This window comes from Cibotium barometz, chromosome 2 (genome assembly GCF_041138505.1).
Source record: "Cibotium barometz isolate CiBa-2024 chromosome 2, ASM4113850v1, whole genome shotgun sequence".
Lineage (NCBI taxonomy): Eukaryota > Viridiplantae > Streptophyta > Polypodiopsida > Cyatheales > Cibotiaceae > Cibotium > Cibotium barometz.
Window position 1 is genome coordinate 20,007,591 of NC_141047.1, and position 26,045 is coordinate 20,033,635.

Here is a 26,045-nt window from a genome sequence, read left to right on the forward strand (position 1 = left end):
GCTTCTTGATTGAGCGTTTGAGGCATGGCGTAGCAGCAACATCCACTAAATATATGCCTCTCCTAAGCCACAAGCTGATGTTAACAACCTTTCTAAGTAAGCATCGCTTCCCAACCTTCTAGGGTGCGCCAAATGACATGAATTGGAGGGGGTTTCATAAATAAAAATGTTAGATTTCCATTGGTTTTCCTCAAGTTTTGTTAGGATTTCTTTTTAAGGATCAGTAATAATTATTTATATCACCTGAAATAATTCTTTATATCAACTGAAACTGTTCAAAAGCTGTCATACAACCAAGTCATGATTTTTTAATGCCACCCAATGAAAGATACATTAAAGGTTGGTCTTTTCAGAGCCACACCTCTAGAACACCTCTAGAATGTGGGTTCGAATTTGCCCTGGTGGTATGCATTTCAATATCCATTCTTGCATCCAAAAAAAAAAGCACGAGACCAATTCTTAAGCATATCAATCAAAATCAATGCGAGACTAAGGTTTCTGAGCCTAAATTAGATCCCCTAAGGTCACTCCTAATGTAATTAATTGTCCTTGTGAAAAAACCAAAAGGGAACCTATTTAGAAAACTCCATTTAGGTTGCAATAATTACTATTTGCTGACGTGCGTATTAATTTATAAAACCTGGTATACATCATCCTCATCCTTGAAAGACGTGGCCACGAACCAATGGACAAGCAAAGAGCAGCTTGTCTCTTCAATCTCAATGAAGGCCCTAGCTTCTGCCACCAATCAATATATCTTTACAGCATGGTCAAATACTTTCATCGCCATACATTATTCACTTTTAAAGATATGCCAGGCAAATACTAGGTTTTGGAAGCTCTTTAAGATCATGTGTCGATACAATTGATGGCTTACTTTTGTTGTAATTTTTATGAGACCAGCGGTATCTTTGGAACCAATGTGCTTTGGTAAGTCTCACCCAAGAAGCATTATCCATGTTCCGCACATAAGGGACAAGGTGCTTTACGTCCCACAACATGTATAGTGTCGGGCCTCATTGACTGCTTTTTGAATTCTTTATGGGCCAAAGTCGATGCAAAACCCTTGTCCAAGGATGTCGCACACATGAACAAAGAGTCAAAGAGAAAGAATAATTAAAAGTCGAAGAAAGCACTGTCTTGGAGTTTTCACAGGAAGGAGCTTCTCATATACACACCTTTAGCCCCATTCTGATGCATGATACCAGCAATATATGCACGAGTTATATATGTAATAAACATAGGTTATGTATGTAATATGTCTTGGAGTTTTCACGCCGGGAAGGAGCTTCTCATGTGCACACCTTTAGCCCCATTCCCATGCATGATACCTGCAATATATACACGGGTTATATATGTAATAAACATGATATATACACGAGGTATATATGTAATAAACATAGGTTATGTATATAATAGACACATAGGCAACACTCTTTCAAGAACTTGCTAGTAAACCTCATATCACCTACAAGCATCCAAGTCCATTTCTAGATGGGAGACACATCCTGGTACAATTCTGGATGGGGGGCCATGGCAGTCGACGTAAGCCTGGCCCATGGTACAACCCATCACGTGAATCCTCCTCAAATTCGTAGCTTGGTCCATGGTACAACCCATCACATGAATCCTCCTCAAATTAGTAGGCCTTATCTCCAACTCTTAGTCCACTTTACCTTTATCACTGGGGCTCGCTAACACCAAATCCCTCTAGCCACAAAGGCCACCCAACTCCATTGCAACTATGGGGGGAAAGCTAACTCCCCAAGAAAAGGGACGTCAAGTAAATATCAAAGAAATAAATAAAGGAAGTCGAAGAAAGAAGTTGTGGAGTCAGAGAATCTCTAAGCTAGAGGAGTCATACACACACAAAGACACACATGCACACACATGTATGTCACTTGCATAATTCACTATGTGTGTCATAATTTTTCCACATCTCACATCTCATAGCACACACAAACACATGCACCTATAACTAACCTCATCGATGCAAACCCTTCAAGTACATCTCTGAATGGGGGACCACAATCACAAGCCTGACCCATGGTATAACCCGTCACCTGGAGAACCCTTGATCTTGCAGGTATCTCTAAAGATCTTCAATGCATGTAATCTCTACATTGACTCAAATTCAACACCAATAGAACCTTATCAATGTATTTGCCCATGAAGAAGCCTAATCTTTAAGCATCACGCTATGAGATTGGGCATACTATCATGTTGTGCTAATAAGAAGCCTAATCTTTAAGCATCACGCTATGAGATTGGGCATACTATCATGTTGTGCTAATAAGAAGCCTAATCTTTAAGCATCACACTGTGAGATTGGGACATACTATCATGTCATGCTAAGAAGATCTAAACCACCATCTACCCATGCAAATCTTTCCATAGTAGTCCTCACACTCATTCAACTAATCATAGGGTATATACCATTTCTACCAACTACCTAATTTTAAAGACCGCTTCTACCATCTCCCTAATTTTGAAGGGTCTATGCCAGTTCCACAACCAATTGAGGCCTTGCATGAAGAACATCTACATCTTTTATCACCTTCTATTCTGACTTGACAAGCTACTTATACCACTAGGGCTCTACACAACGCTTTATCACTAATATGTCCTACAACTCGGAGCTCATTTTGGAGCCCTTTAAGAAATTCACTATTTTCTTATTTATCTTGCTCTTAAACTACGTAAAATAGTCACAACAGGTCCAAAACCGTCAGTTTGAGGCAATAAATATACTGTTGCTCACAAACAACGAGGCCTTATCATCATTAAAAGCTTTGACAAGATACCTTTTCATAGGTTTGGCTCACACGTGTGAACGATTCTTCTGTCAGTATTACATAACTAATCTCTCTCATTTTGAATTTAAAAATGTTTAGCGCCTTCATCAACTCTCAAACAAAACAATATATAGTAAGAAAGAATACATCGCATTGTTGCGAAACATGGCAGAAGGAGAAACCAGTAGGAAACGACTTCATCATTTCCATGTCGACTTGGAACAACACTATGCACCGATATTGAAGCGCCAAAAGAGTTTGCATCTATGCACTGAGCAAAGAGACATGCTGCGAAAAGGAGGTTTGCAGCATATAGACTTGTGGTGTGACGAAAGCATCTATCCAACATGCATCATTAGAAATTCAACACCTCCATTCTCTAATCCAACAACTCTATTGAAGTTTGTAGGCGATGGAGTAAATGGATTGTATGGATACGTCTCAGCTCAATGTGCTAATGCAAATATGTACAAGAATTTATATCTACGAGAGGAGGCAAGAAGAAGGCAAGATAAGATAGAGTGTGTGGCATTGAAGCAACTTCTAGAAAATGAGAAGGAAGAACATAAAAAGACAAAGGCACTGCTGCTGAAAGCGAGGAGAAAAGGCACTGACGGAATAGAAAAATCCGTAACATTGCAGAGTTGAAGGCTGGCTCTGGAGGATGTAAGCGCTGAATTCAAAAAGCAAGGTATGACGATATCTTATTTGTTAACTTCCATTAATGAGCATCTAGAAATGCAAGTATTTGCATGTTTATTTCTTTATTGCATCCAAATTGTTTAAACGAATGAGGAAGTTTCAAAATTTGACTTCATAGATAAATATATCCATGCTGTAACCAAAAAATTTCAATGTAAATCAATGAACTTTTAAAGGTGAGTTATAAATGTCTCATTGTAGAGAAGTTATTTATATTTAAAAATGTATAATTGTAGATGTGTTTCTTTCTTATTGTAGGGAAATTTTAAGGCTTGGTGAAGTAAATGAAAATTCCAATCTTGTTCCAGTGAAGCAAATAAAAGGTTTAGTCTCTAAAGTTGTCGTGCAGAGTTTGATATAGATGAAAAAAGTTCAAAAGGGTGAAACGTGATGATGTCGAAAAGTTTATATCAGAAAGTAGAGTTGATGTCGAAAAAATTCAATATCCAACTGCAAAATCATGTAGATACTATTGTTAGATTACCTAAATGGTAATTAGAACTCAAAAGCAAGGATTGAAATATCACAAAAGTACACAAATAAGATGCCATTACCTTCATATTCTCATCCTGCTCAAGCAAGTTCTCTTTCCACAATGAGATACTATGTTCTGATGTCTGCTCAGAATGATGTGCCAGAGCTGAGCTTCCAGTGAGATTCATACAGGCTTGTACCTCTTCAAAGACTTCATCATCCACCTCTTGAAAATTACTTGCCTCCTTAAAACACGTAGAAAGTTCCAATACAAGATTGAACTTGTCTTCTAGGTCCAGCAAGGGGTCATCATCTATCATTACTTCCTTGTCCACCTTGCATGATTGAGCTATGAGGCCAAGTGCATAGTCCTCTCCTAGATTGAAAATGCACAATATGTCATTTAGGAAAACATATTCTCCACCTTCTATCTTGAATGATGGAAGGATGGGAACAGCATAACTGGAACTATCAAGCTCAATTTTATCAATTGTAACTGCATCTCTTAAAGTCTCTGATTTCAGAGATATAAGATCAAGTGCTGCAATAGCAGACTTCTCCTCCTCTAGATTAATGCTTTGCTCCTCATCTTGAAGTTCTTCACTTTGCTCACTTGCCAACTCCTCCTCCTTTTCCTCATATTCTTCCAAGTCATGTTCTTGAGCAGACTTTTCAGAAACACCAAGTTCAACATAATGTAAATAAAGGGCAAATGCAAAGCTCTCCTCCAATATCCTACAGCCCCTCTTGTGGAGATTGCAGATACCCTTGAAGCAGCCAGGTAGAACATCAAATCTCTTGTTCATATGATACCTTAGCTTGTCACTTTGGCATAAGTCCTTGATATGCACAAAAGCCTCATCCTTATTCACAATCCTTCCATCAGCTGTCAAACTCGTCCTCCAAAAAGTGTTTGTGTTGAGCCACAATGTCAGTCAATTTGAAAGGAGTGTTGAACATCCTTGTAGTGAGAAACATCATCTTCGTCCCTTTCCAATGACATGAAATGTCTCTGGCATATTCATCTCATTTGCAGGACATACCATTCGAAATGAGATTCTGTTCTTTCACCTTGACATGCTCTCTCGTGGAGACGGCAAATTTCGAGCTGCTTTGACGTGTTCTCTATTCCATATCTTACTTGATTTTGATGACAGATGGGAATTTCTTGTCCTCCTCTTCCATGTTCTGTTCCATGATAATTCTCATCATTGCACCTATTTATGAGTGGAAGCTTACCTTGATTGGATGTCATCTTTAAAGGTAATTTACCATTTTGCTTATTTCTCTCAGTTCTGATGGCAAGAACAAAGGAAACTGCAAGAAGAAAGGGAAGTGGGTCTAACTTGGCAGTGGGGCTGGAGGTCAAAGTCCTTCAAAGGGGAGGTCAAAGTCCTCCAAGAAGGGCAAGCCCATGCACATGCTCCAGAAAAGCCAGAAGAAGAGAATCAATCAAGGAGCCAATGTTCTCAGGGAGATCACGAAGGCACAAAAGGCTGTAGGCTTTGCAATGCCCATGGCTCCTTTCCAGAGACTCGTGAGACAAATATGTGACTATTGGGGTGTCGGATTCAGGTGGAGTAGGACAGCCCTTCTCACCCTACAAGAGGCAGCAGAAGATTTTCTCATAGAGTTCTTCCAGGATACCATGCTAGTTGCTGCCCATGCACACAGGGTGACAAAAATGAAAAAGGATATCAACACATTAGTGAGAGTAAGGTACAGATATGATAAAATTCTGAATGCAGAAGTGCAGCATTCATTGAAACCAAATATTGCAACAAGAATAGTCAAAATCACAATTTTATGCCTGTCAATGTTTTCATAGATATTTTTCAAGAATATTCAATCAAAGTTTGTAAGACTATGTTTTCTTTTAAAGCAAAAGGCTGTGATGACATTCCAAAATTTTTGGATGATGGTTGGTATAAAATTATGGCCAACACTGTGTATTGTGACAATCAATCTCAAGTACATGTTTGCCTCCCAGAATTTTATTTTATCATTTTACTATAAAAACGAAGCAGGATGATAGGTACACAACTTGTACCAATGGAACAAGATGAGAGCTCTTCATGTCTAGAAAATGATATTATTGATATAGATGTTGTCGAGAATGGCGCATCCATCACACTTGGAAGATACTGCACACTCTCTCGATTATGGAATGACATTATAAGCGAGACTGAAGGGAGTGTCTGCATGGGAATTTCCTTCATTTTAAACAACAAAAAGGTAAACTGAGTTTCCTAAAGTACTCATTCAAGATTGGCAAAATTGTTTTATCAAAATTTTAATTCAAAAAATATAGACATCTCATTTTCAAACTGTGATTTTGTTTCAGATACTGTAAAGACGAGAAAGCAAGATATAATGCAGAGATATTGCAAGCAGAACAATTCAAATAGTTCAATCATCTTGAACTCACGTACAATAGACAATTCATATATACTTTTACCAGACAGTAAAAGCATTATAGAATTCTTAACATTTTCAAACCAAAAAGTGATCCATTGAGAAAAAGTAATTGCATTTATATTTGTGTAAATGTATAACAAATACTGTTGTTGTTCTCAGATGTACAGAGGAGGGTATATCTACAGATGTACAGAGGAGGGTATATCTACAGATGTACAGAGGAGGGTATATCTACAGATGTACAAATATGCCTATATTTGGGATTCTAGCTCAAGCTGAGCCTGGCTTTGGTCCAAAGACTCCTCAGATAAAGGCTCCTTGTCGCTATGGCTCTCCCTCGGCTTCTCCTTTTGCACCTCAGTTACATCCAAAGACTTCATATTTTGTGGGAGAGGCTCATTTTCCATTTTTATCTCCTCGGGCACTTTGGAAGGCTGCTCCTGAACTTTCTGGAACCCTTCAAGAATGTTATCATTTACATTGAAAGATTTCAAATCATCTTTCTGCTTAGTAATCACTTAATATTGGAAGGGGATATTGGCTCGTTTAGAAGTGGAGGAGATGCAGGAATAGGAGAAGCAAGTCGTAGCAACCTCAAAATTGTATTGGCTCTGAAACTATAGACGTAGTTAGAGCCAAAACTATCTTCTTGCATCTACAATAAAGAAAATATTATTTTCAGAAAAATTTGAAGATTGTAAATCTTTTGAATTAAAAACTCAGGCTGCTTCTCTCCAAAGTAGGAGTCCAACATGTATTTAGCTATTATAAGTAATCTCCATCCACAAGACTATGGGTCTGTTTGTTGTGGTGTGTCTGTAAATGAAATTATGAAAATTTAAATAAAGATAAACAATTATCTATATGGAATGAGAAGATAAAATAAGATTGGTGTTCTTCCACAAACTTGCAATGCAATTGGTTCAATCAGGTTGAGTAAATTTGTATTTAGGAACAGGCCAGTCTATTATACTTCCATCGGGAGGAACAAGCCAGTCTATTATATTCCATTCCAAAAAATCTTGCCTTTGTAATATGCCATAAGAATGAGCATGGTCCAATAGCTGGTTGAAGTGATCATAGAAAAAAATACCCGCTTTAGCCAAGTCTCTTAATTACAGATCTACCTTTGTACTATAGCTCTCCTACCGTGCCATGTATGACATTGAAGAATCCTAAAATGCATTCCACTGGTTGTTGCCACTCCTCGTACGATGAAGGATATAGATCTGAAACATTCAGAAAGATCATCTTAGTTATAAAGGGAGAAACAATTGTGCCTTGAAAACAATTTAAGTTATATTATGTGTTTACAATTCGGTCTATGATGTGGAAGATAAGCTGGATATTCTCGTAATTGAAGTTCTCGATGCATATAAACATGCTGCACCAGAATCTCTTTTACGCATCTTCTGCCGCATCTTCTGCCTTCTTTCACTCTAAAACCTTTTACTCTACCTTTCGAGGATGTCAGGAAAGTACTCGTTGATTGTTGCTTTTTGCTCTTCTTCCTCATCCTCTTGGGTTGCATTAGTACCCAAGCTCCTTTTCCCACTTCGAACATTTTCCAACTAGCATTTGCTGTTACAATATTGGAAACCTCTATGCTTGAAATCTGTGTGATAGGCCTTCATGGCAAAGATATGTTTCGTACATCAACAGAGTCTTCACCATCTAAACCCACCAAACGTTTTCTAATGCCGCGTCCATTGTTTCTGGGTGCCATCTCAGGCTCCGAATATAACACACCCCTAATAGAAACCAACAAAAAAGAAAGATAGTATGATGTTAGATTTCAATTAATCTAACATTCTAAGTAATGCAGTTCGACTTAAAAGAAAGAAGAAAAAGATATCCACAACAGGTGAAATGTTGAAGAGAGAAAATTACAACAAAGCTATGGCAAGGAGGGATGCTTGTCGAAGATGGAATAGTCCCTCAAAAGTCTGAGAAGAAAGGAAATTGGATTGTCGCGAGCGGGAAGTTTCAAACAGACTCTTACACTCAAAGATGGACTAAAATCTCATGATAGAGACATGATGGAGAAGAGAATCAAAAATAAATCTCCCTATTCAACTCGCACGCTTCTGCCACCATAAAGTACTATTCTATTTTCTATTTTTCACTCTTTTTTTGTGGGTTTTCTATGTTACGTTGGCCTTCTCCTGATTGGTTGCGAGACATTTTCTCCAAACCCTAAAAGGCCCCAAAATGAGCTCCCCTTTTTCCTAATGACTAGGACTCTACCCAACGCTTTATCACTAATATGTCCTACATCTGACTGTATTTGATTGTCCCAAATCTACCACTTAACCTCACATGTCACCTTCATGGTGTATCCAAGACCATCCACACCTTTCTACCCTAGTAATAATTTCACCATTGACTGGGTAATACAAAGATGGGGGGGTATGTTTTTACCACTGCATAGGTTAATATGGCTTTACCCAACCTATTAAAGGTGTTTTGCCATCTTAACCACTCAAATGGGCAATTATATTATCTAAGATATCATTGGAACATATAAAGTGACCTTGCCTTGAGCTTAATGTCAAAAAGGGAAAGTGTACAGACTCCACGTACATAGTTGCTTAAGACTAGTAATTGAGGCTGGACCATTTTTAAGTTTGGCCAGTCTAGTGTGAAAAATTAACTTATATAAGTTAATTTTGACAACAATAAGATTTACATAATCATTCCCTTGTAATAGAATATTTGATTGCGAGATCTTCTATTTTCTTGTTGTGCTTTCTTGTATGCTATTGGATTCATGTTTTGGCTAGATGGATGTGCTTTTATGCTTCATGCTTCATGCTTTTGCTAGATGGATGTGCTTTCTTGTGAGCTCTTCTCTTTTTTACTTGTATGCTATTAGACTTCTTCTTTTTCTAGGTGGATATTCTTTCTTGAATAGGTTTTCTTATAGGATTCCCTCTTTCATTAGCTTCTTCTTTTTCCCTTGTCTTTTTTGAGAGAGAACCATAGCGAGGTACAATCTCTATTTTCCTTCCATCTAGGTGAAGAGAGTTGTTCCTTCATCCCATTGGCCAAGGAGCATTATGTTGTAACAATGGAGCAAGGATGCAAATGAATGAGTTACCCTACCAACATCAGAGGGAATTGCATTGTGGCTCTGAGGCAAGGCCCCCGACACATGACTCGACAAGGCTAAGGTAAAATCTTGACTTGAACACACACACATGAAATTGGGAGAGAAGTTGGTATATATATATATATATATATATATATATATATATATATATATATATATAGAGAGAGAGAGAGAGAGAGAGAGAGAGAGAGAGATTAACATATTCAAAAGGTTGTTAATCCAATTCTAGGATTAACAAGAGCTACCGCCATTATCTTACATCAAGGAGTCACGATAGATACACCAAAGGGTCATACATTCAAGATATCAAGTAGTAGTGTCCAACGCTACAGCTTGGACGGGCGCCCATAATGGTGTGACGGAGTATTTATGGCGATTCCCGCTTCAAGATCGTGTGGTAGCAAGTTAGGATGAAGTCCTAACTAAGTGATGTACTTCATGGATATATTATGAGAGTAGTCATTGTAATAGCATTAGGCCTCTTATGAGCCTAAAGTGCCCGACCGACCATAGTTTAAGTGAGTGTGAACACTTATGGCCATGTATATAAGTGAATTTCTCTCATAATACAACATACTCTCCCATTGTGCAATTGAGTCTTGCTCTTGCTAATCTCTCTCCCTAATGCATGCAGTGAGTGAGTGTGAGTGAAGTGAGATGAGAGGAGGGACGAGGACCTGTAGTGCAACGCAGCAGTGTGACAACGCTCACGGGAGACGCAGTGGAATTGCTTCTCAAGGAGTTGTAAAGCTTGGAGACCTCAAGGGTTACGAGCTCGGCCATTGGAAAGATCCTCACCACAATTGCGGTTCACCAAGTAATCTCTCTTTGGATGTGTTTCAAGGAGAGTTAGGGTGAGCCTTAACATTTTTGGTGCCACTGTCGGGGAGCCATCCCTTGGCTTTTTCCATCATTTTGTCTCTAATCTACGCATAACCCATTGCCCATTATCTTGAATAGCGGTTTTCCATGAAAAAGATGTGGATTTGATGGTGATTTGTGTAAGATTTGGTGTAGAATAGCTCTTTTTTGTTTTTGAAAAGAATGCTTTTTACTTAATTTTTAGATCATAGTTTGTATTAGGCTTAGTTTGCATCCATTGCATCAAACAATACAAGAGAATGCATTTCTTAGTGAATGTTACCTCTCTTTAGTTTAAACATAGATCTAAGATCATTAATTTTAGTTTAATTGTATGTTTTTTGTTGAAATTATTTGGATTAGAGTGTTAACAAGCATTAGGAGTAGCTTAATCTTTCAAAAAATTTCTTAAAACCATCAAAAAATCCTTGAATTTGACTAATTTCTCTTAATGGACTAGTTTTATCATTAAGAGTGATTAATCTTGTTCAAAGAGGCTAAAAATCTAGAAAATGTGTTGATTGGAGTCTAAATTGATCATATAAGTAGTCGAAATTAGGATTTTTGAGTGTTTTGAGAGCATCTAGATGCATCAAAACACCTAATCACATCGATTGTTTGATCAATTGGAGAAATTTGACTCTCTTTGCTTAATTTTGCCTTAAAGAGAAGACTATAATTAGAAGTCTAATTAATCTCCTAATTTAGATTAATTTACACAATTATTGATGTACAAAGATTAGTTTTTCCTTGCTTGTGTGAATTAATTAGATATTAGTAGTTAATTAGAGTCCTTGATTAGTGTAAAAGAAGAAAAGATTAGTGAAAAAAATTAATCTTGGATTAATTTTTAATCACCTTTTTACACAACTCATTAAGGCTCACCTTTTTACACAACTCATGAGCATTCAATGAGAAGATGCTCATGAGTTGTCAATTTGTCCATTTTGGGGGTCATTTATAATGAAGGGTGTAAGGTGTGTCATTAAAGGGTTGACTTTTTTTATTCTACTTATATTTTTGGGAAAATACCCATATACCTTTCATTTTAAATTCAAAAAAAATATTCCTCCCAAAAGAGAAAATTCGTATTTCCCACTAGACTCCCAAAAAAAACGCGTGAACGAAAATCTCACGTGAACGGAAATCTCACATGAACAGAAAAATGACGTGAACAGAAAAATCACGTGAACGGAAATCTCACGTAAACGAAAATCCGACGCAAAAAAAAAAATTTAATTTCCACGTGAATTTATCATTTCCAGAGGAGTGACAAGAGCATTGTTATTTTGTTCTTGATGTGCTCTTAAGTCTCCGTACTAGAGCTTGTTCCCATGCTTCCATGCTCACAAGCCTTATGTGGGTTAGCCTCCTAGTATATGCACACATAATGTGCATATAACAATAAAGCCAGCATCATATCAATATTTGCACCTTTAATGGCTCAACCTGAGTTATACAAGGATATAACAAACTACATAAAACAGGACTATCAGGATTTGCAAGTTTCCAAATAGGCCTCATTAAGGATTGTCAGAGGGCCAAGTGTGCCATTGTACGCATTGGGTGCTCTTGAAAAAGTTGAGACCCAAACAGAGATGAAAGTGAATGGGAATATGAAACATACGTAGGATCTGAAGCTGAACGAATAACCGAAACACCCGTGTGGTTTCTTTAGAAGATTCTATCATGGTATGGTTGGATTACCCTACAGGCAATGATGTTCAATACAAACGCGCATTGATTAGCCCTCGAGCAAGTAATAACATCATGACAATAGACACTTGGGTGTCATTGGAAAAACCTAAACTTGGGTGTCATTGGGACTCACCCCAACAAGCAATAGTCTTGCAAAAGGAACCAATGAGCAAACCATTAAAGTTCCATGTTACTTTAAATACACTACTCGAACAATCAACGGCGATATGGAATTTACATTTCATGTCACCCTAGATTTCCTTGAGTATGATATCATCATTGGTGGACCTTGGATAAGTAAATCGTTGTATTCACTCGATGAATCCATGCAAACAGTCACCTTGAACACTCCTACATGCAATGTACAATTGCTATTTTACAGGAGGAAGAAACCTTGCAGGAGCCGGAACTTCCAACATATCTTACTGAAAAGCTCCCTAAGATTTTGGTTGGATTGGAAATTTCAAATGAAATCACTATAGCTCAAGCATAGCTTTATCCAACACGAGAACACAATCTCATGACCCTCGAGCTATGGAATTTGTTAGGTCAACCAACACCCATGGCACATCCTGTGAAAGGATTACCTTTACACAAGACTTGAACATGCCATGTCTGTTGTACTTTGAACATACAATGTATATTAAAACTAACCCCCTCACTTGCAAGTTTTTTGTGGTTGAGTATGTGTTGGAAGCAGATTTGATCTTGGGGCATAAATGGACTGTTGTTGCCCAAGCACCACTGTGCTTTGCTAGTGATAGAGTCATCATGATGGTCAAAGACAAAAAATTGACAATACCATACTACTAGGAAGAAGATCCAACTTTAATGGATATCTATGATGTTGAATGCAAAAGGATACAAGCCTCTTCCACAAAAGCCCCTCTACACCATGACCTACCATATGCGTCAACGACCGACTCCGATAAAGCCTCTACTCCTTCAATCCCATCCTCACCTACGAAGTTCGATGCCAAGACCTCGCAATAATCGACATCTATTCCTAAAGAAATTCCCACAGCCAAACCATCTATCTCTAATAGGAAACTCAAAGGAAAGGCCCCAGATCCTATGCATCTTCATCGACAAACCTCATCAAAAGAGACAACCACATGCTCAAAGGCCTCGTCTCATCGACAGCCACTCAAGAGCATGGGTTAGGACTAACCTTAATGGTTAAGGTTAGGGTCAGGCATCCAAGGGTCACACATGGGAAATGGAGAGTCAAGAGTCACTTGAGGGCCCTCCTATATAATAGGGACATGGGGCATAGTCAAGGGAGGCTAAGACTATGTTATCTTGAGGCTAGGTTATGATATGATGTTATCTTGTATAGAGGATTATATCTACTCACCTACCATTTCACACTATAGCTACATGCTATTGGATTAGAGTTACACCTCTTCATGGTATGGGACATCAAGGTAAAGGTATGATGTACTGCATTATAATTCATGTGTGTGCATCCCTTGGGCTCGAGGGTGGTCGGGTGGATGAGTGACTGATTTATACATGTTTATGCATGACAATTATCTAGAGAGATCTTAGGGTTTTAACAGTGGTATCAGAGCAATCTCTAGTTAATTGTTGTTATTTTTTCTTTCTTATTGTAATTTTTGGTATTTTTTGAAGTAAATTTTAATATTTATTAAATAAAAATATTATTTTATTGATTTATGTTGATGATTTTCATGTGGATCATTGATATGGCGGTTGGAACGTGCGTTTCTTCTATTCAATGGACGAATTGACATTGTGGGAGAATTCCGTGAGCTTAATGCTATTTTTTTCTATTTTTGTGGTTTAAAATAAGCATTAATGGAAGTTTTTACCAAAATACCGCACATTTTATTGCGGATATTTTTGGTAGAATGAATTCCCTTAATTTCTAAAATTTTTAAGATTTTTTTTAATTTAAAAGAAAATTTTAGAGTATTTTTATGGTTAAGAAATGTTTTTTTAATGCATTTTAGCGGGTTTTCCGCGGCGATGCTTTCGATTTTCTACCAATTTTCTGCTGAAATGCAATGTGGGGCAGTCAATTGATGCATGGAATGATCTCCCGTGTGCGTGTGAATGCCTCTCAAATCTGAATTTCTCTTCTATTTTCCTCTCCCGCGTGTGAATGCCTCTTGCTATAGGCACAACTTGATTAAATATTAATCATGATTAAATTTTAATTATGATTAAGTTTGTTTAATTATTGCTTAATCCTCCTCTCTATTAACAGAGAAGGAGGGGGTGGAGAAGAAAGTAGAAGGAGATGATTGGGGAAAGAAGAGAGGAGAGAGGAGCCCTCTTCCTCCTCTCTCACACAAAAAAGCACAAGGCGGGGATGGGAGGGTGGGGGTTCGCTGTAGGTTGACGGGCGAACCCCCCCCCATTAATTCGTTTTTTTATAACCTTTGAAGGTTATGCTTAAAAAATCTTTAATTAAAGCTTAATAATTATAAAAAAAGATTTGTTTTTATTTAAAAGCTTATCAAAAAAGCTGGGAAAAAAAAAGAGAAAATTTGAGATCTGAGAATTTTTTTTCTCTAAAATTCTTTGAATTTTTTATTCTTGGAGCCTCCATCTCCCGCGAAACCTATTGGCTTTCCAAATTCCAAAAAATCTTTTGACCTTTTGGATTCTGGAAACTTTTGACCTTTCACATTCTAATTTTTTTGTCTTTTTATTTTTCCGAAACTATTGGCTTTTCGTATTCTGGGAAGACCGTTTGGGATTTCGAAATTTTTTGACCGTTCATATTCTAAATATGTTCGGGATAAATTAAAATTTTTTTAAAAATTAGTGGAAAATTAGACAAATGTTATTTTAAATTTCTAGAAAATGTGGGGTTGGTGATTGGCATGTGGTGTGTCCATTCGGGTGCCCGTGACCATTCAAATTCCTTTAAAAATATATTTTTTGACCCAAAAATTTAAAAAATCCATTAAAATTATAAATTTTTATTTGATTTGAGAATTGTCAGGTGGAATTAGAAATTTCGTGAACGATGGGATTCTCAGAAAAAATTAGGAATTTTCTAGAAATTATTTTGAGAAATCTTGAAAAATTGATATTTATAAAATATCAATGGTATTTTGGTAAATTAAATTGCTAAAAATTTTCTAGAAAAATATAGGTTTGGAATGCCATAAGATAGGTTTGGTGGAATTCAAAATTATCATATTTTGAGGCCCTATAAAATTAGGAAAATTTAAAAAAAAATCATGATAAATTTTTTTCTCGAGAATTTAATATTTTGGAGGGTTATTTAATGTTGAAGTAAATTTTCATGTGCTGACATTAGATAGATGTGGGTTATTCACATATTATTAATACGATTATACCTCGTATTAGTAGATATTTCTATTTGGATTTATTCTAAACGATGTTTTTATGATTTTTTATCATTTTTAGCCATTCTTTTTGAACATGCCATACTTTTGATGGCTATAATCTGCGTTTAAAGTGTGTTTCACCTTTGACACTTTTCCATGATAATTTATTTTGCACTTATTTAAGTGTGGTCTATGCTTAATTTCTTAAGCCTAAGACAAATTCTATCATGGGTTAGTTGATCTGTTTGTTTTGGTGGATTTTATTGGATGTTTTTTAACTTTTATTTGGACTCGTCAAGTTCTGCCTAGATCACTTGTGTCTAGGGGTTTTTTAATGAGTGCTACACACATGTGTTTCACTTGCTTACTTTGGAGTTTTGCTTGAACGACACCACGTTCATATACTTCGGATTGATGAGTTGGCCACCAATTTTAATGCTTCTTTTGGCATGATTAATATCCATTAGATGGCATGCATTGATTTTTATGATCAACTATGGTTTTTATGGATTCGAGCAGCTTTTATGCTTTTATCCATGGTTTTATAAGGATCTTTTGATCTTTTGGATAATATCATGTGCTTTGAAGGTAGCACTTGCCTTCGTTTTTTGCATGTAATTTTGTACTATGTTCCTTGTACTTTTGTACATATTCCAACTTAGATACCTAGTTGCTTATATATCTAGGTGAATTGTTATTTTTTTACCCTAACTTTATTAAGTTTATTGGGTAGTTATCATTAGAAAGGGTCAATAATTCAAAATTCTTTTCAATTGATATACTCAGAAAGAGTTATTCCTTGATGTGGTCTTAGGAATATAGAGACAGGTTTTAGTATATGAAAGTTTGGGATAAGGCCATCTTATTTCTTTTATAAAGGATTTTATTCATATCTCCTAGACGGCATACTAGGGAGTTTCAAATTGGTAAGGTATGTATGGGTGGTATCATGGTGGTATGCTAGCGATCCCTCACATATATTATCTTATGGGATAATTTGGGCTCAAGATTGTTGCTTTGCTTACATCACTTACCATATTGACCTCAACATTCAAAGACAATCTCATTTTCTGACTTCATTTAAAGTTGTTGTGTGGGCATTCTCTAGATAAACTTTTATCTATAGCCTGCATGTAATAATGAGTGTAATCTCGTTGGCATTTTCACTTGTTGAAATATCTTTCTTTAGAGTTCAACGAGTTTTTGTTGTGTTCGGATTAAGAAAATTTAGATTTTTCCTTTGTTGTCATTTCTTTCTCTAGCTCCGTACTTTAGGTGATTTATACAGTCAACTTGATGGTGGTTTACGGATGGACATATGTGACTCATCGAGACATTGATGACTCTCTATGTTGATATGGGTAACTTGGGACGCCGATAATTCCATGAGGAGATGTGGGGTATATCGGGCCGCTGATGGATACTTGGTTCCTGCTGTTATAATGCCATGTTTTCCTACTTTATTCCGAATGGTTTACAAAATGAGGAAATTACTTTGAGTATGAATTCCTATGATCATCCGTAGTCTGGGCAAACAAAGCGTATGAATCAGATTGTAGAGGATATGCTTCGTGCATGTCTCTGGAAAAGTATCAAATTAGAAAAAATATATTCCAATGATGGAATTTGCCTATAACAGTTTTAAATATACGACTATTGGTATTAGTCCATTCATGCTTATGTATGGGTATTAACCACCAGGGCACCTATTGATGTTGGTCTTAAGGACATCAAGCTTGATGCATCGAGGGATTTCTTGCATGATATGCAGGAAATGCTGGCCAAAGCTTGGGATTCTATCAGGAGTGCTCAGGATAGGGCACGTTACTTCTATGCTGATAGAGGATGCTCAACTTGGTCTTTTAAACCAGGAGCGTTGGTTTATTTAAAAGTTCCTAAAGATTCTCAAACTTTGTCATCAATAGGAAAATGCTCGAATTTATCTCCTAGATATTGTGGTTCATTTCAAGTTATACATCGGATTGGCACGGTTGCATATGAACTAAAACTGCCTCCACATGTTAGAGTTCATCCAGTCTTTTATATCAGTGGATTGAAAGGGAAACTAGGAGGTGAGGATAACACAGTTACTCCTCATCAACAAGAACTCATTGAAGTCAAAGATTTATCCTATGTTCCACATGAACCTGATAAGGTACTTGAATTCAAGGAAAGGAGACTTTATAGTTGTCTAATCCCTGAGGTTAAAATTAGGTGGAATAATAGGGAAATAGAGTATTCGACTTGGGAGTCAGTTGATATTGTTCAGTGCAATTCTCCTTCTATTCATTGCAAGAGTGCAATGTTTTGAGAGAGGGAAAGTATGTTATATGCACATTATGTGCGCATATACTAGGAGACTAACCCACATTAGGCTTGTGATGAGCATGGGAGCATGGAAACAAGCTCTAGTGGAGCATGGGTTAGGACTAACCTTAAGGGTTAAGGTTAGGGTCAGGCATCCACAGTCACACATTAAAAATGGAGAGTCAAGAGTCACTTGAGGGCCCTCCTATATAATAGGGGCATGGGGCACACTCAAGGGAGGCTAAGACGATGTTATCTTGAGGCTAGGTTTCATTATCTCATGTGTGTATCCCTTGGGCTCGGGGGTGGTCGGGTGGATGAGTTTATGCGCCTGATTTATGCATGGTTATGCATAACAATTATCTAGAGAGATCTTAGGGTTTAAACATTTATCACCATGAGAGATGAGCATTCCTCTGAATGAGGTTTTGAGAGACTGTTTTAATCTTGTAAGGGAATTATCGAATTCCTTACATGCTTTCTCAAGCCTATAATTCATACAATCTGTTTCAAATGACTCTTCTGTAGAGAGTATGTCTTCCTCTTGAAAGGGAAAGCGGTACTCCTCTAGGCTTTGTATCTTGGTTGTTGTTTTAGGTTTGGCATTACGAGGTTCAATCACAACCGATGACCTTGTAAGACATTCAACCATGCTAAGCATGCAATCTTGAGCCCGTTTTTTGCATTCTGCATATGTCATGTGATCATTATTATCCATTTGGGGTGGTTGGGTGGGTTCTAGTTTCTTGATTGGTCTATGTGGTGCACTGAGCAAAGAGTAAGAACTTGTCTCATCTTCACTTAGTGATGGACTAGAACTTGTTTCATTCTTTGACTTTATTTGGTTTGTCAGTTTTTTATTATGTTTACCCATGCGACGAGATCGAATTTTCTTTTGGGTTTTTGTATCCTGTGTTGTACATATGGGTGTTGAGGTTTGTGTGGTGGTCTTTGATGTGGATGCTTCTGCATCTTGTATAGCTTTTGACTCTTTCATGTTTATGTCATGTATAGACTCCTTTTCCATGTCTTTTAACTCGACCTTGGTTTCGATAGTTTGTTGTCTTTTGTTTTTCTTGAATTTAGAATGTTTTCTTTTCTCTTTTGGGTTCTGTTTTAAAGCATGTTCTTCTACCCATGTTGAGGTAATGTATTTTGCTTTCCTTTTGATTGTTTCTCGTGCCTTGGCTTATAAACGTGTAAGCACATTTAATGGCACTGTGGATAATTGCCCATTTTGTACACTTAAGATGTTAAGAGTTGTATTTTGTGAGACAAGTTGCATTGAAGAAACTCATCTTGGGAAATCTTGGAACATGTGATCTATGCCACATCGTCACACATTGGTCGCAAGGTGTCAGTGACTATGGGCATGGAAGTATTCCAAACTGTGCAGTCTGCCACCTTGTGAGGTCCACGATAATAGAAACACTGAAGTGTTCGATTAACTACTTCCTGAGCAGTTTCTACCCTTTGGACAGTTTTTGTTTGGTGCACAAAAGATGGAGGTTTTGAGTCCATTGTGAATGAAGTGGGACACTCTTTAGTATCATGGAGGTTTTGAGTCCATTGTGAATGAAGTGGGACACTCTTTAGTATCATGGTCAAAGGTTTTACAATATATGCAGTATAGAAAAATGGGTACTTTGTATGTACAATGAGGATTGGGATGGTCGTAGTGATTGCTTTCAACACAAGGCATTTCACTCGTCACTTTTATAGGTATTAAGGATGTTCGGTTTTGAAGGTTTACATCCTCTCTTATAGATGTTGGCTATAAGGTTTTAAACAAGGTTGCGTAAAATTTTAGGAATGTCAATTCCAAGATCGATCTTTCTTTTGCTATTGCTTCACTTGGTTTAGATGAGGAACATCTCGTAGCATAATCATCTTCTAGCATATTGTCATCTAAACGTATTGCTTCTTTGTAACTTTGATCGCGGATTGGTTATAATGATCAAGTTGTGTAAGCTCTTATTCTTTAAGCCCATCATGAAACATCTCCTCAATTGAACATCATTTAATTTTTTCTATGACTCACAACGTGAGTCCAAGAGTTTTATCCGAAGGATAAAATCTCTAATGGATTCATTGGGTTGACGTTCAATTAAATAGAGTTCTGTTACTACACTCCATCGATCACCTTGTTTGGAAAAGCCATGTATAAAAGCTGATTTCAAGGTTTTGAAGTTGGTCTTGATCGTTGGCATTAATGCAATGAACCATCGACTCGCTTTTCCCTCTAAGCATAAGTTCAACACATGTACCTTAGTGGGGTAGTTGGGATTTCCAAAGGCTTCACATCTTTGTTCAAACATTTGAATGAATTGAACAGGGTCGATTGTTCCATCATATTTGCCCATAATTTTGAATGAATTGAACAGGGTCGGTTATTCCATCATATTTGCCCATAATTTTGGGAATTTGTACGGCCGTATTTCTATATGAATCATTGAGGCCGTATGTGAGTGCTCTTGTTGGAATAGACTCAGTGAGAGTACTTGGGCCACCACCCTTCCTAGACTAGTCAGTATGTCCAAGGTGTGGGCATCCAGGAAAGGGTTGGTACTTATAGGATTTGCGGGAATATTAGGCAAGGGACCAGTGAAATCGAAGTGACAAGGGGTGTAAAACCCGATGACATGCTTGTTATAGGCATGGCCAATGGCATGGGGAGGTGAACTGGTGGCATAGATCTCAATGGTTCAAAGATGTCAGCCATTGGGTTGAGTCCTTGTGTGATCCTTGGTACTCCTTTTGTTGTGGCCACATTTGAGTGCCTAAATGCTCCTTAATGAGCAATTACAGTTTTTTTTTGCTTTTTTTACTTTCCCATAGCCCGTTTTACAGCCTCAAGAGGCTTGGCGTACTCTTCGTTGGATCAAACGGGTGTTCGTTTGCCGAGATATTTTTTCAAAAAAAGCGTATGCTAGGAACTCCCCAGATGGAAGAGTATTAAGAGACTAAGGTTATGTAGCCTACAACTGCCTATACATGACGTATGGTTGTACGGCAACTGCTGCGCAATGATTGGCTGTACGAATATGTGCACCCGAGACTCCTCTACAAGTTCCTAGTTCATCATTCCACGAGTTCTTGCCTCCACAAGTTGCTGGAGGCCCTCCACTGCCAGGGGGTTCAGCTCCACAAGTGAAAGGATAAGGGAAAGTGAAGCAAAATGACCTATTCTACACCACAAAGTGGCCTAATCAACCTAAGCTCTGATACCATGTTAGAATTTGTGGTGCTCATGCTAGATCAAGTATGTGGAGGAGAGGGACTCACAAAATACAAGAAAAATATCTTGCTTATTAAGTTGTTTATGAACACAACTAGGCCTTGCTCAATACAAAATGCCTCCTAGCTTCACCTTTAAATAGGTGAGCTAGTGGACCTTAAGTCCCTTCACACACACACCCTTCTCTTCCCCTTCTACATAACCTTAAGAGACTAAGGTTATGTAGAAGGGGAAGAGAAGGGTGTGTGTGTGAAGGGACTTAAGGTCCACTAGCTCACCTATTTAAAGGTGAAGCTAGGAGGCATTTTGTATTGGAGCAAGGCCTAGTTGTGTTCATAAACAACTTAATAAGCAAGATATTTTTCTTGTGTTTTGTGAGTCCCTCTCCTCCACATACTTGATCTAGCATGAGCACCACGAATTCTAACAAAGAGAAGGTCCTAAAACCTATTTTCCATCATTGTCTCAAGATGAATTTTTTTTCGAGAATTTTTTCCCTGTTTCGCAGCACATTTCTGAGGGTGTTATAAAAGGAATTTTGAAAAATCCTATATGAGGGAGTTGTAGTATTTTTGGGATACTATAACTTTATTTCTCTGAGTCGTCCGTGATTTTGTCGTCTAGACCCTCAAAAAGTAGCCTGAATATGGCTCGTCATCGTTTTCGTGCTGTTTTTGCGATGTGGTTTTTGGGTTGTTTTTTGCCTCGATTTTCGGGTCAAATTTTGAGGCTGCTGGTCAAAGGCCAAAATGATCAATTTTGACTTCGGATGACCTATCCAAAGTCGAAGAGCTCGATGTCAGCTTTCCAATGAGCCCTAGAGCGCTTTCATCGGATATACGGTTTAGGAGATACGGGCCTCCGAATAGGGGTGGTTTTTTTCGCGTGAACTGCTGTTTCACGTCTTCTCGCATGAACCGGACTTCACGTTGTGCGGCGAAGGAAACAACTCAGGACTGCCTCTATAGCTTTCCTCTCACACACTCTTAGAAATACACACGCACAAAGGGAGGCACCACTCGGCTCTCACAACAAGCCTGGCCGAGACAGGACACACACACACGATGAGAACAAAGAGGAGAAGACACTACGTGAGACACCACTCAACACAGATGCCAATACACACATTGAAATCTCCCACAACACTCAAGGAATGGAGCAGTAGCTTCAAACACAAGAGAAGCTTACACACAGTTTAAACAGCAGACAAACGATGAGGAATTAGGCCAAATTGATTGCACCACTGCATCCGGAGCGGCCAAATACCCCCACTTAGGATGTTCAATTGCTCAAATCCGAGGTCGTATGAGCAGATTAAGGCCAAAATAGTCTCCCAGCACACTCAAAATAGGGTAGCGGTTCTTCCTTCCTATTCTTTGGTCTTTCCACACAGCTCTCGGGTTTTTTCTGCAATTTTTACAGGTTTCAGACCTAGCCCTTGAAAGTGGCCATCCATGGGCACCTTAAGTGACCAAATCGGACTCCGGGAGAGCCCACACGGCTAAGATCGCCAGCTGTCGCTTTCCACGTGTCTGCCGCACACTTCACATGCATAAAGCTTCCACAGGAAGCTACCCAAAGCTCCGTCTCTGTCACGCCACGCACACCGAATCACATGGAGTTGACCCCCTATTGTCCCAAATGATGGCCTCTTTGCATAATTGACCAACCCGACACTGGCCGTGACTTCACTGTGTACATCATCCAAGGCACGCGTAGTGGGACCCACTGCCATCCACTTGTCTTTCCACATCGGCGGCCATTATTCTAACTTCCTCTTGACGCTACCCATAACTAGAAGCCATTTACTCATAGAGCATAGTAAACTGTACATTGGAAAGCAAAAGTCATGCAGTACCATAGCATGAACCATGTGGGGCCCACAAACTCTCAAACCTTCGGAGATGAGCACGTCTTATTTTGTGATGGCCATGCATTGTATATACACATGCTCTAATACTTGCATCAAAAAAATGCCTAACATACTTTGCCCATCCCCTAGCCTGCTAGATCATTCATGATCAGCAGCAGCAGCAAACAACCTTGTGACACCTTCGGCATCAAAAAATATAGCGTTTTCCATCGGCACAACATCTTGGGGCATCTCTTCTTTTTCCACCACCATAAGTCTTGCATAGTACCTCTTTAGCTGTAACCCATTCACCCTCGAGGCGTGTAACATCCCATCAAGATCAGCCAATTGGTAAGTTCCATTTGGGAAGCAATCTACCACTTTGAAAGGACCTTCCCATTTCACTTGGAATTTCTTTTGAAAGGTCCTGTCCAATTTACTGTTGTATCGCAAGACTAGATCACCCTCCTTAATACCCTTCTCTTTGATTTTCTCATTTACTTTCTCCAAAGCCTTGTCTTGCATCTACAAATAATGATTCAAGGAGTTCATTCTGTCCAATTGAACCTCTTGTAGGTATAAAAGCCTTTCCTTGAATGCATCATTAGACTGCCCCAGTAATTTTTCTAAAAGCTTAACCGCAGGTAACTCCACCTCTATGGGCAGCAATGCTTCTTTTCCATACACAAGACGAAAAGGGGTGAATCTTGTACCTGTCTTCACTGATGTCCGATAGGCCCATGCAATTCCAAATCCCAATTCTTGCCCTAAGACTCTGTCACTTTTGTAAGAATCTGCACCAATTCTCCATTAAACCTTTCGTTTAGGCCATTACACTGTGGGTGGTAAGGGGTGGTGAAATTTTGCTTAATCTTCATCTTGTCACACAAAAACTCCATCAAATCTGCTCTAAATCCTGGCCCTTGATCTGAAAGAAGCTCTAATGGTACCCCAAACTTGCAGCAAATGTCTTCATATACAAACTTTGCTACATCTTTAGCTGTGATGTGTCTCACTGCTCTAGCTTCTGCCCCCTTGACAGGTAAACCACCGCTGTCAAAATATAACTTTTCCCCCTACTGGTGATAGGTAGTGGCCCTATTGCATCGATACCCCATTTCTCAAAAACATCAAATGCCAAAATAGTTCTGCGCAACTCCGGCTCTAGAACTCGCTTCCCAAATGTTTGGCACCTTTTGCATGACCTACACCAATGATACACATCCTTTTGTATGCTTGGCCATACATAACCCTCTTGCAAAATCTTATGTAGTGTGATCTTTAGGGCAAAATGGCCACCACAGGTTCCTTCATGGTTTTCCTCCAAGACTTTGTAAAGCTCCTCCTTCCAAGGTACACACCTTAGCACCAAATCAGCCCCTTGCATGTACAAAACATCTCCCAAAATAAGGTATATTTACATGCTCTTCGTACAAATCCATATTTCTTTGCCTTCTCTATGGTCGTGGGGATGATCCCTATCAACAAAAATTCTTCTTCTTAGGCAAGTGTCTCCCTTCCAAGATAAAGAGGTGCATCAGCCCTTAACACAAAGAGCTCTCCAATCATCCATTGTGCAGCATCATGTGCTTCCCCATTCAAAGACCGCTCTATGTGTCGAATGCTCCATGACTCAAATTGTTTCAATAACTTCTTGATCTTGAAACACATCTCTCTCAGTGAGGGATTCTTGCTCTTCCACACTCCAAGAACCTGTTTCACCACCAAAAGAGCATCACCCTTGATGCATAGCCTCTTCACTCCATACTTCAAAACAGATGTGTAGCCCGGTTTCTAATGTAGAATACTCTGCCTCATTATTACTATGGGCAGCCACCTTAAATCCCTGCTTACAAATAAGCTTCCCTTGGGGGTCGTAGAGGGCTATGCCACCTGACGCTGCATCATGGCTTCTCCGATATGAACCATCAAAAAATAGGACATGTGCATTGCTAACCTCTGACATACTTTCAACCACCCTTTTAACCTCCTCTTCTTTCACCAAGACGACAGGGTTTTCCTTATAGGTCAACAGGTCTGCCAATGTTGCCCTTGTGCTTTCTTCCACTAAGAAGGAAAACTCAAACTCCTGCAACTCAATTACCCACTTCATAACAGCCTTTGACATGTTTCTACCATTGATCAATTGGGGCAAAAAGGTATAGCTTGTCAAGAAAACAAAAGGTCGCGGCAGAAGATAATGGCGAAATCTTCGGCAAGCAAACACTACACTCACCATCACCAACTCTACTTCTGACGACTTTCTCTCTGCCATGAACTTGACCCTACTTGCACAATAGACTAGCCTCATGTACTGGCTCCCTTTCCCTCTTTGTAGAAGCATGGCACCAATGGCATCTTCTCCAATTGATGGGTTCACATAGAAAACTTGTTCCCAATCTGGAGCCTGCATGGCTGGTAGCCCTCCTAAAATCTCTTTCACATTCTGAAAGACAGCTTCACATTCCTCATTCCACACTAAGGGATCATGCTTAGCCACCTGTTGTTGTAAGGGATATAAGACCTGAGAAACCAGCGGAATAAACCATGCCATGTACTTTACTTTATGTACAAATGTGGCCACCTGTTTGGAATCCTTGGGTGAAGGGAGAAGAACAATTGCCTTTACCTTGTCGGAATCTACCTCAATGCCATTTTCCGACACCACATGACCTAATAACTTCACCCTTGGCTGTGCAAAAGAGCATTTCTTTGGGTTGAGCTGACCACCACACTCATCATAATGCTTCAAAACCATTTCAAGCTTCTCACAGTGTTCAGCTCGGGTGCTATAGACACAAAAGTCATCAATAAAGTCCTTTACAAAGCTGCCAATGAATGGAAAAAGTGCCCAATTTGCCCTTTTCTGATAATGAGCGGGACCACTGGTCAACCCAAATGGTAGCACAGTGTAACAAAAACATCCCCATGGCGTGATAAATGTGGTCTTCTTCTGATCTTCAGGAGCAATTTTGAACTAAAAGTAACCAGAAAATCCATCACAGACACTGTAGCGCTCATACCCTGCCACCACCACTGAATCTAAAATCTGGTGGTCAATGAAAGGAAGAGGGTATGGGTCCTTCTTTGTGGCTGCATTCAAGGGTTTAAAATCAACACAAACCCTCCACCTTCCATCCTTCTTTGGAGTGACCACTACCGGGCTCACCCACTCTGTTGTCTTCACTAGGATAATAAAACCTGCTGTCAACAGCTTGTCCACCTCCTCTCTCAAGGCTTCCAGTTGCTCTTTACCCAT

The 26,045-nt window shown here is 38.7% G+C and overlaps 1 protein-coding gene across 1 annotated transcript; it reads right to left on the reverse strand.

Moving 5' to 3' along the window:
* Positions 1 to 5,358: 5,358 nt before the first annotated feature.
* On the reverse strand, positions 5,359 to 26,045 carry LOC147640780 (uncharacterized). The gene is made up of 9 exons (XM_086810983.1): positions 25,810 to 26,045; positions 25,416 to 25,614; positions 25,023 to 25,310; positions 24,744 to 24,875; positions 23,622 to 23,820; positions 23,426 to 23,580; positions 22,977 to 23,311; positions 8,044 to 8,140; positions 5,359 to 5,571 (listed from the first exon to the last, which is right to left on the reverse strand). The coding sequence occupies exons 1-9, from the start codon at positions 26,043 to 26,045 to the stop codon at positions 5,359 to 5,361; spliced, it is 1,854 nt and encodes a 617-aa protein (XP_086667109.1).